This window comes from Arvicanthis niloticus, chromosome 8 (genome assembly GCF_011762505.2).
Source record: "Arvicanthis niloticus isolate mArvNil1 chromosome 8, mArvNil1.pat.X, whole genome shotgun sequence".
Taxonomy (NCBI): domain Eukaryota; kingdom Metazoa; phylum Chordata; class Mammalia; order Rodentia; family Muridae; genus Arvicanthis; species Arvicanthis niloticus.
The window spans coordinates 5,501,896-5,518,711 of NC_047665.1; the positions used below are offsets into that span (position 1 = coordinate 5,501,896).

At 44.6% G+C, this 16,816-nt stretch overlaps 1 protein-coding gene across 2 annotated transcripts in view; it reads left to right on the forward strand.

Moving 5' to 3' along the window:
- The window catches only part of Slc28a3 (solute carrier family 28 member 3), a 54,584-nt gene extending 39,873 nt beyond the window's left edge, over positions 1 to 14,711 (forward strand). Inside the window, exons 12-18 of one of the 2 annotated variants that reach the window (XM_034510476.2) lie at positions 1,715 to 1,845; positions 4,054 to 4,222; positions 4,941 to 5,138; positions 9,029 to 9,110; positions 9,669 to 9,767; positions 10,000 to 10,111; positions 12,389 to 14,710. In XM_034510476.2, coding sequence (XP_034366367.1) covers positions 1,715 to 1,845; positions 4,054 to 4,222; positions 4,941 to 5,138; positions 9,029 to 9,110; positions 9,669 to 9,767; positions 10,000 to 10,111; positions 12,389 to 12,515 — 918 coding nt within the window. In that variant the 3' untranslated portion in view covers positions 12,516 to 14,710. Of the gene's footprint in view, positions 1 to 1,714; positions 1,846 to 4,053; positions 4,223 to 4,940; positions 5,139 to 9,028; positions 9,111 to 9,668; positions 9,768 to 9,999; positions 10,112 to 12,388 lie in introns of both variants that reach the window. The other variant, XM_076938902.1, reaches the window with a different exon arrangement.
- Positions 14,712 to 16,816: the final 2,105 nt, after the last annotated feature.

Consider the following 16,816-nt stretch of genomic DNA (forward strand, 5'->3'; position numbering starts at 1 on the left):
TGTGTGTGTAGAAAACCAGAACCTTATTGACATGAGCAAAGATGGTCCAAACCAAGGGTCTGCAAACTATGGCTAATGAGCTAAATCCAGACCCTGCTGGGTTTTTGTGGAAGGCTTTGTTGGAAACTAGACAACCCTGTGCTTTTGTTTCGTGTGTGTTGAATAGTTCAGCCAACCAAGTTAATTCCTGACCCTTGGGAAAGGAGTTGTGACCCAGAGCAGTGGTTCTCAAACCTTCTCATTAGGGCCACCTGGAAAGGGGCTGTTTGTGTTCACAGGAAACCTGTTAAAGGTTCTAATTCTCTGGCCCACACCCATGAGTGATTCAACAAGAATTTCATGAAATGAGACCTGGCCATCAATATTTTTGACAAACCCAAATTCTAATGCAGAGCCAGTTCTAAAAGTGGTCAGTTTTTGAGGCTGGGGAATGCTGTGGCCCCCACTGTGGGGAACACAGCCCGAGCTGACCCACGTTGGGCGCCAAAATGTTTCGGACTTCTCTATCAGTGTTGGAACCTGCACTGCCAAAAGCCTTGGGGGCTAAGTTGTTAGAGCCTGTACTGCCCCAAGCTTCTCCGGTCCATGGGTCGGGGTTCAGCAAGAGAGAGAGTGAGGACAGACTCGAGGAATGGAGACCAGACAGAGTGTGATTCAATCCCATTTATTCAGTCTGTCTTCCTAGTCCAAGTCCCAAGTCTTAAGTTCCTAGTCCCTAGTTCCTAGTCCCTAGTTCCAAGTTCTTCTTCAAAGTTCCTAGACTCAAGTACAAGTGTCTAATTCCTAGTTGCCAGTCTCAAGTCTCAAGTGCCTACTACTACTTCCAAGTTCTTCCTCCAAGTGCCAAGTGCCTACTACCTAATAATAATAATTTCTTCTGTCTGCCTCTCGCCTTTTATATGTCTCACTTCTAAGCCACGCCTCTAAGTCACACCCTTAAGTCATGCCCTTAGGTCTTATCTCTAAATCACACCTTTAAGTCTCACACACCCAAGGGAAAATCCTGGGTATCTAATCAAAATGTTATCAGAGTGTGCTCAGCTGTTGTAGGCTATTGCAAACAAGTCTGTTGTCAGGGTATACGGCTGCAAGGATGATAGCCACCTTCTGTCAGCTCCCCACAGGGAACCTGCCCCACTGTAGGTAGAAATGCTGTCACAGATGGTCACCTGTCCCACTGTAGATAGGGATGCTGTCACAGATGGTCACCACAGAGAAACCCTGTCTCAAAAAACCAAAAAAAAAAAAAAAAAAAGATTAGCCATCACAGTAGTTAAACAAATCCAGAATAATCCAAAATACGAGAGTGGGTAAGAAGTAGTGTGTAGACATGGCCTACAGGGTAAAGGGACAGTGGGTGGGTTCATGCTGTGTAAAGACAGGAATGGTTCCAAGCGGGGAAGAGTGGGGACTATCCATCTCTCCACAAGGGACGTGCTCCTACCTTGCATACCCACATCTGAGCTGAGGATGTGACAAATAGGGTGTAGGGACCAGCTGGACCCTCAGAGAGAGAGGGGTTGAGAAACCTTTGAAAGTTCCTACAATGTAGGATTAATTCTCATCCTGGATAACCAGATTTAGGCTTTGTGCTTCCCCCGAGGGGGTAGTCAGGTGACATGAATTCCTGTCTTGTCCTCTGACTGGGCATACTGGGAATGGTGTTCTTCCAAGCCTCTGGCTCAGAGTCAGCTCCTCCCTTCTTCTTCTGCAGGTGTCATCCACGCACTTGCTGACAGCCTCTGTCATGTCCGCGCCTGCAGCCCTGGCTGTGGCCAAACTCTTTTGGCCTGAAACAGAGAAACCCAAAATAACCCTCAAGAATGCCATGAAAATGGAAAATGGGTAGGTGCTGCCTACTTAACAACAGTACAGGTCGGGAGAAGGCAAAGCCAGCTGTGGCCTTAGGATGCATTGCATTTAATTTCCCAGTGAGCTCTTAGATTTTTGCCTAGGAAACAAAACAAACTCCTCCTTTAAGACTCATGAAAGCCTTTCTTAAGAGTTCCTTTAAGAGTGCTTCTTACGGCCTGGAGAGGTGGCTCAGTGGTTAAGAGCACCCACTGCTCTTCCAGAGGTTCTGAGTTCAATTCGCAGCAACCACATGGTGGCTCACAACCATCTGTAATGGGATCTGGTGCCCTCTTCTGGTGTGTCAGTGTACTCACATATGTAATTAAATGTTTAAAAAAAAGTGCTTCTTGATAAATGCATGCACTGTTCACTGAGGCCTGCTTTAAGAGTATTGGGAAGTTCAGAATGGCCGTTTCCAAGATCCCTCATGGAATAAAAAGGTGGCTTCATTTTCTTCTGCTCTGTGCAAAAGAAATTTAAAAATTGCAGAGGGACCACAGGAGTAAGACGTGTAAGATATAAGTGTCTCGTTATATCACATAATTTAACGAACACACGTCTGAACTCCAGGCCTTATTTACATGGAAATACTCATAACTGGGAGTGGAGTGTGAAGACGGCTTGTCAGAAGGATTAGGTAAAAGGTGGGCATCTGAAGCCCAGAAACCTAAAATCAAAACTGCTCTGAAACCTGAGACGTTTCTTAGTTCTGTCTCAATGCCACAAGCGAAAAATCCAGGCCACTCAGCTTTGTTGTATACACAATTTATTAAAATATTGTCTGAGGAGACAGGAGGACTCAGCAGCTAAGGCCACTCACCATACAAGCTTGGAGGCCTGCATTTGAGCCCAGGAGTCCACATAAAGGTGGGAGAAGTTGTCCTGTGACTCCGGCACATACACCACATACACATCATGCTAACACACAGGAATAGCAAATAAATAAACATTCAAAATATTGTATAAAATTATACCTCAGGCTTTGTGTGTTAGGTACACATGAAATATCAGTTAATATCACTGTTATATTTTAATCCTTGCCCCTTCTCCCACAAGACTTGCTGTTATGGTTTATGCAACCATTCCAAACACCAAACTAGGAGACACTTTTGGTCTAGATAGTTGGGATGGGGGACAGAGCATCCTGAAGATTCCACTTACAGAGTCAGAAACCATGAAGATTTGCTTGGTGTCAGGTATGTTATGTAAGGATGCAGCTGTGTAGGGAAATAGTTAAAAAAAAAAAATGGAGGTGGGGTTAGATAGATTTTAGGGATAGACCTCTCAGATGAGAAGGGTTCATGGGAGATCAGAGAAGAGCACACTGTGGGATTCAGATTTAATGAAGTGACATTGATATGGACTTCTTTTTAACTAGTCAGTAGTGCCTGGAAATTTTGTCAACGATCCCTGGTAGGTAGCTACTTTTGATAAATAGTTTTTAAATGTATACACTTTTGTCATTTCTTGGTTTTTTATTATAAATATACCCAATGGATTAGAGGTAGGAATAGATGCTTAGCCCCTGGAGCCCAGGATTTACCCTCCACCAAGAGAAAGGTACCGTAAGAGTGGGCTCCCATAGCCCCACAGCTAAGCATCAACAGTCATAAGCCCATCAAATTCTAAGGCTGTAAGAGACTGAGTACTTTGACCAAGGCATGTGCCTAAGGGTTCACCTCTAACTGGGCAACTCTGATTAGGCCATTTCTGTGCTGTAGATCCAGAGATACTGTCTTAGGGTTTTACTGCTGTGAACAGATACCATGACTAAGGCAACTCTTATAAGGGCAACATTTCATTGGGGCTGGCTTACAAGATCAGAGACTTTCAGTCCAGTATCATGAAGACAGGAGCATGGCAGCGTCCAGGCAGGCATAGTGCAGGAGGAGAGCTGAGAGTTCTACGTCTTCATCTGAAGGCTGCTAACGTAAGACTCACTTCCAGACAGCTAGGACTAGGATATTAAAACCCACTCCACAAGGGCACACCCACTCCAACAAGGGCACACCCACTCCACAAGGGCACACCCACTCCAACAAGGCCACACCTACTTCAACAAGGCCACACCTACTTCAACAAGGCCACACCTACTTCAACAAGGCCACGCGTTCAAATAGTGCCATTCCCTGGGCTGAGCATATGCAAATCACCACAGATACTCCCTGGTAATTGTACAATTCCCATTTTTTGATGAAGTGACTCACGGAATCTCCTGGAGGCGGCCACGCAGGGTGCATCCTCATCCATTCCCCTGGTGGCAAACATTGCTGCGAATCTGATCGCTTTCCTGGCCTTGCTTTCCTTTGTGAACTCCGCCCTGTCTTGGTTCGGAAGTATGTTTGACTACCCAGAACTGAGTTTTGAGGTATGATTCTTCCTTGTTTTGTTTCTGACTACCTTTGTTTAAAAGTAAGTTTAGAAGCCAGGTATGGTGGCTCACGTTTTAACCCCACCACTTAGGAGGCTGAGATCGGATTGCCATGAGCTCAAGGCCAGCATGGGCTACAGAGTGAGCCTTTCCTGGTCAGCTATATTGTGCTCTCTCATGCAGCATCTAAATCGCCACCCACTCCTGTCCTGTCTTCTGTCACCCTCCCCTTTCCCCCAAAGCAGTCATTCTTTCCTGACCTCTTCCCAAAAATATAAGCTACTTCCAATGACCCAATTCCAACCCAGTTCCTGCTCTACTCTGCTTCCTGTGCTGTAACAGAACATTGGATGGGGAAGCTTATAACGATAAAAGGTTTATTTAACTTTGCATCATAGACAAGAGAAAAGGGCACATTCAAAATGAACGGGGGGGGGGGGGGGCACCGAGCCGCTGACCTTCTTTAAACACTCAAATTAGTTGGACACTCATAGATTTTAAGAGTCATGTGCCTTTTGACATCACTACATGGGAATCAAGCCTTAACACCAATCTGTTGAGGACCAGCCATACACCCCTGAAACATAAAGATGGGCAATTGAACGTAACGGGTTTCTTGCACCCGGAAGAGCAGGAACAACCCTGTCACTGAAGGGGTGTGGCAGAATTCAAGGCAATTTCAGTTTAATGAATGTCACCACCTCTGTCCCTGCAGCTCATCTGCTCCTACATCTTCATGCCCTTCTCTTTCATGATGGGAGTTGACTGGCAAGACAGCTTTATGGTCGCCAAACTCATAGGTTACAAGACATTCTTCAATGAATTTGTGGCCTATGACCACCTCTCAAAGTTAATCAACTTGAGGAAAGCAGCTGGACCCAAATTTGTGAATGGCGTGCAGCAGTATATGTCAGTACGTATAGTTCTTTATGTCTATATTCTGTATGTCACATAATTCTTCATCAGATAGATACACTGTGACAATATATTTCGGTATGTATAATTCTTTATATCTATATTCTGTATGTCATATAATTCTTACCACATAGATGCACTGTGACAATGTATGTTGGCATGTATAATTCTTTATGACTATGTTCTATATATCAGTAGGTGTAATTCTTGTCACACAGATACACTGTGACTTGGTGTGCAGCAATGTTGATATGTGTAATTATCACATAGGTATATTGTAACTTGGTGTGCAGCAGTATATGTAGGTACATATAATTCTTATCACATAGATACATTGTAACTTGTTCTTCTGTCTGTTTGGAACTCGAGTGATGGCAGGACAGAACAATCCAAACCCTTGCTCTGTAGAGCTCCTGGCGAGCACAGCATAATCGTCAGTCACATTATCTTGACTATGTGATATTTGTGTGGAGACAGAGAGAAAGGGGGGAGAGAATGAGGGAATCTTAAAAACTGAAGTAGACACGGACCTAGGGTCACATGAGCTAGGACATCAGTGCACAGAGATTTATCAGATTCTTCTTGCCTAAGGCAACAGCACAGAGGCCATCACAGGCCCTGTGCTAGTCACCCAAGGTAAGCAATGTAAGATGAGGAAGGTTCATCTGAGCTCATGATTTCAGCTCATGATCCACTGGCTTTGTTGCTTCCTGTACAAACCAGTTCATCAAGGTGGATGCATATAGCAGTGTAAGGCTATTCACCACACAACAGCTGGGGAGTAGAAAGGAAGAGGAGGGGACAGAGTCCCAATATCCCCCTCAAGTGGTCCTTTCCTGGGCTTGACTTCCTGTCCTAGTTTGCTTCCTTGTTGCTATGATAAACACCATGATCAAAAGCAACTTGGGAAAGAAAAGGTTTATTTCAATTTATACTTAGAGAAAAGTTTATCATTGAGAGAAGCCAAGAGAAGGAACATGGAGAAAGAGACCAAGGAGGAACATGGTTTACCGGCTTGCTCATAGGCTCACATTCAGCTACCATTTTTTTACACAGCCCAGGCTCACCTGCATAGGAATGGTACCGCCCACAGTGGGCTGAGCCTCCCTAAATCAATAAGCAATGAAAAAAATAAATGTGGTGCAAGCCAACTCATGTAGACAATTCTTCAGTTGAGGGTCTGTCTTCCCAGGTAAGGATGTATCAAGTTGAAAAGATTAGCTGTCACACCTCCTGAAGATTCTGTCACCTCCCACCATCCATACAGAGGTCTTTGGAGGACATTCAGGGACCAGATATGGCAGGTCCTACCTTCTTGGAGCCAACAGCTGATCATGGAGGCCTCCTCAAGCAGCATGAGCTCTAAGAAACTGACTGCATATCATTCTGAACCTCTTCATCCTCAAAAGATAACGAGGCACAATTGCTACTGTGTAAGGGAGGGCAGAAATGAAATGCTTATGTCTGTGATCAGAAGCCTTGAGGCAGTCCCCCTGTAATCATGCAAAGAGGAACTCATGTCTCCTTAGGCTGTGATGGACTGAGGAACTTAACTTGGGTGAAGACATATTTGTAGCTGAATCTCCAATTCATCTCCCTCTAAAGATCAGAACTGTCTCATAAAGAAACTCAGAGATAGACATTTCTAACCATCCCTGCCCCTCTCTGAAATGACCCATTTGGAGTTAATGTCCCCGGCTTTGAAGCACATTGCCCAGTATTGAGATACTCACCCCAGAGGTCACCACTGACCCTCTGGACTCCCAAAGACCAAACATATGGATATTATAAGTGAGGTCACTCCCCCAAGAGAATCTGCACATGAATGATTTTGTGGTCGGAAGGCACTGGACCCCACAAATCTGCGAGGAATAGACCTTGTGGGTTTTCTGCTCTCGCTGTTCATCTTTCAGGAAACATAACAGTGGGACTTGGCCAACTGTCTTTATTGTTTGGATGCCACCTAAACCAGTTTGTTTCCCTGCCCAAAGCAAACAATAGGCTAAATTAACTGACATGTTTTCTGCTTCCCATTGCCAGGAGAAAGTGCACTTTTGTTAATGAGTGGAGCAAGCTGCCAGTTCTGGCAATACTAACTGGTTCTCTGAAAAGCCTGTTGGGAAGGAAGAGACCCCAGCTGTAGAGATGATCTCGTCTGGGAGTGAGCCCAGCCGAAGGCAGGCATACAGGGTGCATGTGGAAACAACCAGCAGCCTCTGCTGTTGTTGAGTCGCAGTGGGAAAAGCGAGTTACTCCAAATTTTTGAGCATCTTGGCTCACACACAGGAGACCATTATCTTCCTAGCTCAGCCTGTCTTGTTCCACTGGACAATCATTTACACTGGGGGCAAAAGAGAGTGGCGGTGGCGGCCCAGCCTCCTTTTCTACTTCTGACTAAACCATGCACAGCCATGACTGCACACATCTCCCCTCCAACCCCTGCGTCCCTGTCAGGTCATAGCTTAGTGCGCTGTGCCCGTTGAGGTGTCAAGTGTCTCCTATGGAGTCTGGGTTGGGTGCTACATCATTTCTGGTATGTCCAGGCGCCTCTCAGGACCAGGGTCAGTCTGGAAACCCACTGTTTTATACAATGTGGAGTAACTCAGAGCAGCCTTCAGCCTGACCTGAGCCATACCTTCGCCAGACTGGATGTGCCCACTGAATCTGCAGAAACTTCTGGACTCAATCCTTCACCCCAAGCAACACTTCTCAGGCTGTGCCCCCTGAAGTGTAGCCCCTCCCCCTATAAGTAGGAGCAGAGCCCTCCGGCTCCACTAACTAGCTGTCTTCTCGTTGTCTGAGAAAGGACACCCACTCTTACATTTCCAAGTGAGCACCCTCACATTCTTCTGGATTGTCTCGGCTGAAGAACAAAGGCAGGCTTGCAGGATGGCCGATTGCCAGAAAGCTCGGTGATAGCCCAGAGTTTCCTGTTTACTGATATAACTAACTTCCCTCATGGCCCTTAAAAGACAATGCCCTCTGACCTGTCCCACACCCCCCCATACCCTGCAAAGACCTATAGGCAACTGATGACCATTTTTCCCACTATAGATGTATTAATCAGTTTTCATTTTTGTTACAAAATCTGTGCGATAAATCAAAGGTTCATGTGGAACCGTTGTGAGGGTTCACCACGGCAGCTTTTAGGCAAATGGTGTTGACTCTGCTGGGTTCACCAGGAATGTGTAGCATTCATAACAGCAGGCAATGCGTTAGCAGCCCAGATGCTTTACATCCTGGACAGACTTGGTATATATGCTATACAGTCAGTTCTTTTTTTATTTTAGTTCTTTCGTTAACTGACAAAATACCTAAAATAAATCAACTTAAGAAAGATTTATTTTGGATCTCTGTGTAGCGGTTGGCACTTTCCTGGTGACAAATGTTGAGCATCTTTTCATACTCTTATTGCCCACTTGTATATTTTTTGTAGCAGTGTATCTAAAACCCAGGCAGTCGTCTAATTGTTGAATTATAGCAGCTCTTTATATATGCTAAGTAAGTCCTTTGTCAGACAAACATCATGTAAGTACTTGCTGGGACCAACTTCTCATCTTCAGCAACTAGCACTATGCTTGGTATAATACAGCAGGTGATCAAGTCACATGCAATATTACAAGTGATTAGTGAGCGGGAAGTAGCACTTTTCAATGTCAACGTGCTAACTCCTAGTCTGTTGTGAAGTGTTCCTTAAACATACATTCCTCTTTCTGATGCCCCTCAAATTCTAAGAGCACAGGGGAATCACCAATGGTTATTTGATAGTCAACAGTGTGTGCCTATTCATTGACATCAGTTCTGTAGCCAGTGAAGCCTGGTTGGGATGTTGGATTTCTGAAGATGGGTCAGATCGTGTACAGATCGGTGTTTTATGCTTGCTTACAGATTCGCTCTGAAACCATTGCAACTTACGCCCTCTGTGGTTTTGCCAATTTTGGTTCCCTAGGAATAGTGATCGGCGGACTTAGTAAGTGAAAAGGACACTCCTCAACCCCAGACGTGACTTTTGCAAGTCCCTCCTGCTCTAATGCTGTGTCGGGGAAAATGGCTCCTCTACAGTGGTAGTTGAGTTCTCTAGGGTCCATGTTTTATCCCTGCTCTGGAATTCAGTTTTCCTACGGACACTCAAGAGCTCAGGACAAACACGTACAAGCACACACTTCTCCTACGCCAATGATAGCATTGGCCATTTGCTGCCAATACCCATAGATTTATAACAGTCATCTAAAGGGGAAGGCTGGGGCCCATATAAGTTCACTGTAGAAGATGCTGCCATCGATTATTGATGTCTGCCTTGGGAATGGACATAGATGGGGGAAGCTAATTTAGACATCATCTCACTGATTGATTCTTCCTGGTAACCCATTGGCTTCCTGTGTTCTCAGTGCTCTGCAGGTCCCTTCAGTTTATCTTTTAGCTTGTCTCTTTTCAACTGACCAAAGAATTTCAGTCACCAAAGAATTATCAGAAGCTACAGATTTGGGTCTCTAACCAACCTAATCTCAAATGCCTCTTTCTCCTCCAGCATCCATAGCTCCATCCAGAAAGCGAGACATTGCCTCTGGAGCCATGAGAGCCCTGATTGCTGGCACCATTGCCTGCTTCATGACAGCCTGCATCGCAGGTACGCCATCCATTCCTCTTGTCCTGGGTGCCCATGGGATGGAAGCTTTCAGGGAGGCAGGCTTCCAGGCTGCATATGCAGCATATGCTGCAGCAGAAAGCTGAGAGTCAGAGCCGGGCTCGGCACGCCGTGGAGCGAGATGTGTGGGATGAGATGGAGAGGCTGAGAACAGAAGGGGAGATCTGGGACCTCGTTAAATTATGACAACAAACGGCACTCTGTTCCTTTCCAGGCATCCTCTCTGACACCCCAGTGGATATCAACTGCCATCACGTTCTAGAGAACAGCAAAGTACTCAGCAACACCACCGAAGTGGTGTCCTGTTGCCAAAATCTGTTCAACAGGTAGTCTTATGGTCTCTTTGTAATGATCAGATCTAACTGTGTGTGCTTTTCCTGGGGGAGATGGGAACAAATATTTGTTTACCCCAGATAGGGAGCCGACAGTTCCTTACAGCCCTGCTTGGTGAACCAGTGAGACTACTGGGCTTCCTTATAGAAGTATGGGTAGCCCCCAAATTGGGTGTATCAGTGAAAAATCTTACACAACAGTGATGACTTGGTGAAGATGCATCATAGAGTCCCACGTCCAGCTACCCTTCTATCTGCTGAATATTCTAGATCCTTCCAAGGTCACATGCAGTTGAGAGGTAGGAAGCAGTAGGCGTAATCCCAGGGTAAGGCCTCTCAACCTTCCTCACCCATCTTCTTGTAGAGAATGCTAATTACCCCCTTACCATTGCCATATAGGCCTGGCTATCCTGGTATTAGTTCATTTATTTGGTTGCCATGAGTACTGGGACAAGCCTACCTCTGCTCCATGATGGTGAGCAGACAGGCAGACAGTGTATTTGGAGCAAACAGCCATAGTACAATCCCAGCATGAAGACCACACCCGCTTGTTTTCAATACCCGCTTAACTGTTCGTCATGGGAGAAAATTCACGGTATTTCTGACAACCTTGCATCTTAACTTTTCAGATATTACTAGATAACTAGAAACTAAAACACTCTCCTAGGCTGCTCATGAGTCGTCTTTAATTACTGCTGCTAGAACCTCGCTCTGGGCTCACCTCGGACGCCGGTCCTGGTGACCTCTGTGAGATATGCAACGTAATGTTTATTACAGAGCAAAGCGAAGCAGCCTCAAGAGACAGCAGTGGACCATGGCCAACCTACATGTTTAGAGAACCTTTGTATTTGTGCTATTGTTTAAAAGTCCTTTCCTGGGGAGTGTTTTCCTGTCCAGGTGATTGGCAGGTCTGTTTAAATCCAGGACAATGCTTTGTTCTTCACAGAAAGCCTTTCGACAGATAAAGATGTTAAGGTTTTCTGGGCAGTTTACAATGTCCCATCTCTACCCAGGGGCAGGGAGAGGACTCAGATAGCAGTCAAGACCACAGAGAACTTGTAGCATAGCAGACAAAACTGAAGAAAAAAAAAGACAATTTGTAAACACAACCATGCTTCCCTAGGAATTGCCTTCCTTCCGTCCTTCCATCCGTCCGTCCATCCATTGGCGGATAGCAGCAGACCCCACTGCCCCAACCTGCAGACCTGTCTGATCTGTAACTCCCCTTTCGTACAGCATGTTCGAGCTTAAGCCAGTGTAGTTGTGATAGGTCATAGGTCACCCTCCATTGCCTGACACTAATTTTCACCTGCAAAGTTGGCTTGTTCCATGGCAAAGGACGTAGAGTAGAGACTGGTTCTGTGGGAACAGCCTCAGTGACCTCGTGGAAGTTGTTTTTTGTTTTGTTGTTGTTTGGGTTTTTTTTAAAGATTTATTTATTAATTATATATGAGTACACTGTAGCTGTCTTCAGACACACCAGAAGAGGGCATCAGATCTTATTACAGATGGTTGTGAGCCACCGTATGGTTGCTGGGATTTGAACTCAGGACCTCTGGAAGTGCAGTCAGTGCTCTTAAGCACTGAGCCATCTCTCCAGTCCCTTGTTTTGTTTTTTAACTGCATCATTTTTCAAAGAGTCAAGGTGTCCCTGTCAGCATGGCAGAAGGCAAGGGTGGGTAAGTGGCTGGGCTACCGGTGATCCCTGAGAGCCTTCTCCACCCTCTGGTTTCTATCTGAAAAATCAGTGCCCTCGCTCCACCTGTTCTTATTCATGTACAAGTTAATATTTTTTGAAATTTTGGGTTTGTTTTATTAAGTATGTATAAGCATGTACTTCTGTGCACTCAGTGCATGCAGTGCCCATAGAGGTCAGAAGAGGGCACCAGATCCCCCCAGGATTGGAGTTACAGACAGTTGTGAGCTGCTCTGTGGGTCGAGGGAATTGAACCTGGGTCCTCCAGGACAGCCAGTGCTCTTAACTGCTTAGTCATCTCTTCAGCCAGTGTACAAGTGCTTTTTTTGTTTTGTTTTGTAAGAATTAGTTCTACCCTGTCATTGCTATTCTGAAAGAAATAGGGGCATCCTCAAGGCCACCCAGAATTTGAAAACCAGAAACTAACCCTCAGGAGTCTCTGTCTTAAACCCACCTATCTAGACCAGAAACAAGGGAATCAGCTTCCTCTCCTGTACCATTTCTAGCGCACCCTTGTCTACTCCCTCCTGCTCCTTTCTAAGGCCCAGCTAATGAGTTCCTTCTGCCTCCACCAGCACTGTTGCCAAGGGACCAAATGATGTCATCCCAGGAGGAAACTTCAGCCTCTCTGCTTTGAAGAGCTGCTGCAACCTGCTGAAACCATCAACGCTGAACTGCAATTGGATTCCTAATATACCATGATCTCAGTCATATATCCAGTGGGATTCTGCAGGTGGATGCTGGATTTCCTGCTCCAGAGGGGATAGATAACTCTGTCATGGACTCAGACTTAATGGCAAAGGGGGAACAAAGTCAGGAGTGAATCCTCCTGAGCTACGGCGTCTCCCTTCTCCTTTCTCTCCTTAGCCCACCCTCTCTCCATACAGAACTGCTAGGACGATGTCTCAAGCTGAGGTGTGATCCTAAGCCTCAACGATATTTTCTGACTTTATATTTTCAAGGCATTTCATGAAAAAATATATGTGTATATATACATACACATATATACATACATATGTCTGTATATATACACACATATGTACACACATAATCATATATTTATACCATATATATTCATATATATACATGTACCATATATATGGTAGTTCCCAGCAACTGGGTCAGATAGATAGATAGATAGATAGATAGATAGATAGATAGATAGATAGATAGATGTGTGTGTGTGTGTGTGTGTGTGTGTGTGTGTGTGTGTGTGTATGGTAGTTCCCAATAGTTGGGCTCAGCTGTCCCATCATATGGTGTTTCAAGTATTCCAGAGCAGTGTGATTTCAACACATCTCAGGCGAGATCATCCTACCCTCACTCAAGGTCGTCTGAAATACCTTCAACTTGAGTCTCAGGTGAATGAGGGCTATTCTGCAATGACCCATTCATTGGCTACCCTCCAGAAGTTTCTCATCAATCAAGAGTCCTTCGGAAAAACACACAGACCATGTGGACACCAATACTTAAGTCCGTAAAGGTAGAGACTTGTAAGCAGCCAGCTTCTATAAACCTGTGTTGTAAAGACTGCCCGCTAACTTCAACATCTTTCAAATCTTTTATGGATGTGTTTGAAATGCTCGGCTTCAAGATTGTAAGTCTCGTCAACCTCAGAGACTTGTAAGCAGTTGTCCCCCATCTTTTTAAAGTTAATATTGTACTTTTTGAATGAATAGATTTTATTGGTTCTTTGGTAATTTTGCACATGTGTATAATGTACTTTGATCGAACCTACCCCCAATTCACACTGCCCCACCCTCCTCGACACCCCTCAGCTTGTCTCCACCTCCTCTTTGTGCCCTCTCCTCTGTGTTTCGTAACTCACTGAGTCTAGGGTTGCCTGCCACATGTCGCCTAGCGCCATTGGCTTGATCTTGTACAAGTTTGCATTTCTACAGTGGGCTCATGCGTGCAGAGTCCTGTCCAGAAGTCAGCTTCTCACAGCTCTTCCCCAGTCCCTGGCTCTCCGTTCTTTCTTCCCCATCTTGGGTGCTATCTCCTGTGCCATGAGGAAGTTGATATAAATGTCCGGTTTGGGGCTGGGCACTCTGTAGTCACGTATTTTCTCATTTATCATCCCTGAGTCTCTGCATTGCTGATTTGAGGCTTAATCGTGTCTGTTTTCAGTCTCCTAGCTAAAGAAGCAGCCTCTATATGGGCTAACCTTATGGAAACATGCAGAAACAGTCTGACAGCTCTTAAATTTTCTGCAAAGAGCCAGATTTGGTGGCACACTCCTATTCCCCAGCTCTTGGCAGCCGAGACAGGAAGACTATGAGCTCAAACCCAGCACAGGGTACATAGCCAGAGTGTGTCTCCAAGCAGCAACAGCAAAACGTCTACAGGGTAATAACACTCTTCATTTCCACTCTGTGCTGTGAGCCAGAGTAAGTTCTGAGACAAGAAGGTGTCCGTGGCCATAAATGAACTACCCTGTCACAAGAGAAAACTTTGAAGGAGTGATTCAACAGACTATCAAGGTGCCTGACACCCAAGTCTCTGTCACAGGGCGGACTGTATGAATAAACCTGTTGATGTGCAATTTTGTTATATTCCTGATGATAAGACTGCAAAATGTTATTCCTCAGTCAAAAAGCCATGTAAGGGCCAACCATGAAGGAAACTCAATGTCCACTGAGGTGAGGATGGCTTTCACTGCCAATGGCTCCCTCTCCTGTCAATCAGCAAGACACCAGCATCGTGAATGCTCACTGGTCGTGGATGTTCTCGGGGTATCAGCAGAACTCACTTAATGAAGTCAGTATCAACGATGCAGAGACCACACTGAGGAAAACCTGAGCCAAACAGTGACTCATCTGGGGAAGGGCTACACGATACCTTAGATGATGTATTCTGTCTTCCTTCTGATCACTCACAAGAGCAATTAAAAATAATTTATGTATAAATGTTGGACTAACGTGTTGTTTTTGCTTTATGGTTGGTGGTGTGGGAGGAGAGGCTGCATGTCCAAAGGATTATTTGTCCCTGAAGTAAACAGATCAAGGTATTTCTAATTTTTTATTATTTATATCAATCTTTCTCAGTCTTTATACTTTAGGAAAATTCATTTGTGTGCCTTCATAAGCCTTAAGGTTTCATTACAGCAACATCGGGAGTGGCAATTATTCATACATTGGTTCTTTCTTGTCTTCTGTAGCTTCTATCTTCTCTCTGATGCTTTTTTTAACTTCCTGCTTTTTTCCTAGTATATTTTCTTCCTGGGAATCCCTGGGCAAACCTCCTTGCTTCATGTAGCATGGCTGTCTGTCAAAAAAAAAATTTTTTTTAAATTTTGTCTTTGGTCATATGGTTCTTTGAATGTTTAACTCTTCCCTGAGCCTGTCAGCTTGCTTCAAGGAAAGCAGTTATGACTATTTGTAGAAAAGATTTTCCTCTTTAGTTTGTAAAAAAATAGACATTCATAATGAAAACACTGTTTAAAACTGGAATAGAAAAATCTAACGTATATAATGATTTTATACGAACATAAGAAAACATCTTTCTGCCCACTCTGAGCCCCCCAGCTCTCTGCGCACAGAGAAGAATTCGCTGGTAATTGACCAGTACACGTACCTTTCTTCCTGTTTATACAAACACACAGAAGCATGTAAGGGGCTGATTACAGACACAGCAAATATTTGCATGCTACCTTCCACTTCCTCTTTACATCTGGAGAAATACTTTGAAAATCCCTTCTTGTCTACAGTTCTAGCTTTAGCTTCCCCTTTCTTTATGCCTGCGCCCACCAAGACCAATTTGGGCTGCCCCAATATTCTTAAATGTGTGGCCTTTCACCAGGGCACGGACAGGTTAGCAAGGGCTGTACTCTCCCCCTCCCATACCTTAGTGTCTCTGGACCTCATCAGAGAAGTGTCCTTGTGCACTGGACAGTGGTTAATGCACTAATCAAGGTGCAGACAATAAGCGTATGTGGAATGCTCGGCCATAAATGGGAAATTTATATCATACTTTTTTCCCAAGGCTCGGGGACTGTCATGGGGTGGGGGCTGAGCTGGCTGGTGTGAAGCCACTAAAGGCTGTTGGTAAAGGCGCAGCCTCGATCGTCATGAACCCCAGAAGTAAAGGGCTCACGAGGAGGAGGTATAATAAAAATGTATTAGGTGAATACATAATAATATTAATTCAGAGAATTAATAAAAAAAATATATTTTTAAAAACCCTTAGGCTTCCTAGATTTGTCTTTATATTGGTTTATTTTCCACTATTCTGAAAGCTCCTTTTCACACATGGCATTATGGTTCCAAATGTGAGTGTTTTCCTAATTTTATAAATAAACCCTCTAGCCCTGGGGATGTTTTAGCATCTCAGCCAGGAATAGACTAGATTCATGAAATGCAGATAATTTTCTTTGTTCCTCACCCCGTTGTTAAAATCAACATATCTACACACCTGAGTGACAGGCCTCTTACTATGCAGAGTACCAATCTGCATTCATTTTGCAAATATTCCCAGCTAATTGCTTTTATATTTCTGTAGTGTAATTAGGCTGCTAGGGCACGATAAGTAGCAGTGATGTGTCGTGCCCAGTGGGGCTGACTTCCAAGTCCCAGATGGCTCTCTCAGGCATATGTATGAAGAAGGTATTGAAGCCAACAAAGAGCAGCTCACCAGGAAAGACAACATCCGCTGGGCAGGCCGTGGGAACCGAGGAGGAATTACCTATCTCTAGTGAGCCCTGGGGTCTGATGAGCCAGTGCGGGAGAGAAGTTACTTTTTATGTTTTTTTTTTTTTAAGTTTTTATTTATTTATTATATGTAAGTACACTGTAGCTGTCTTCAGACACCCCATAAGAGGGCATCGGATCCCTAATGGTTGTGAGGCACCATGTGATTGCTGGGATTTGAACTCATGACCTCCAGAAGAGCAAGTCAGTGCTCTTAACCGCTGAGCCACCTCACCAGCCCCCTTTTTTAATGTTTTTTTTTAAAAGATTTACTTAGTTTTATTTTAGATGTTGTATGAGTGTTTTCCTACATGT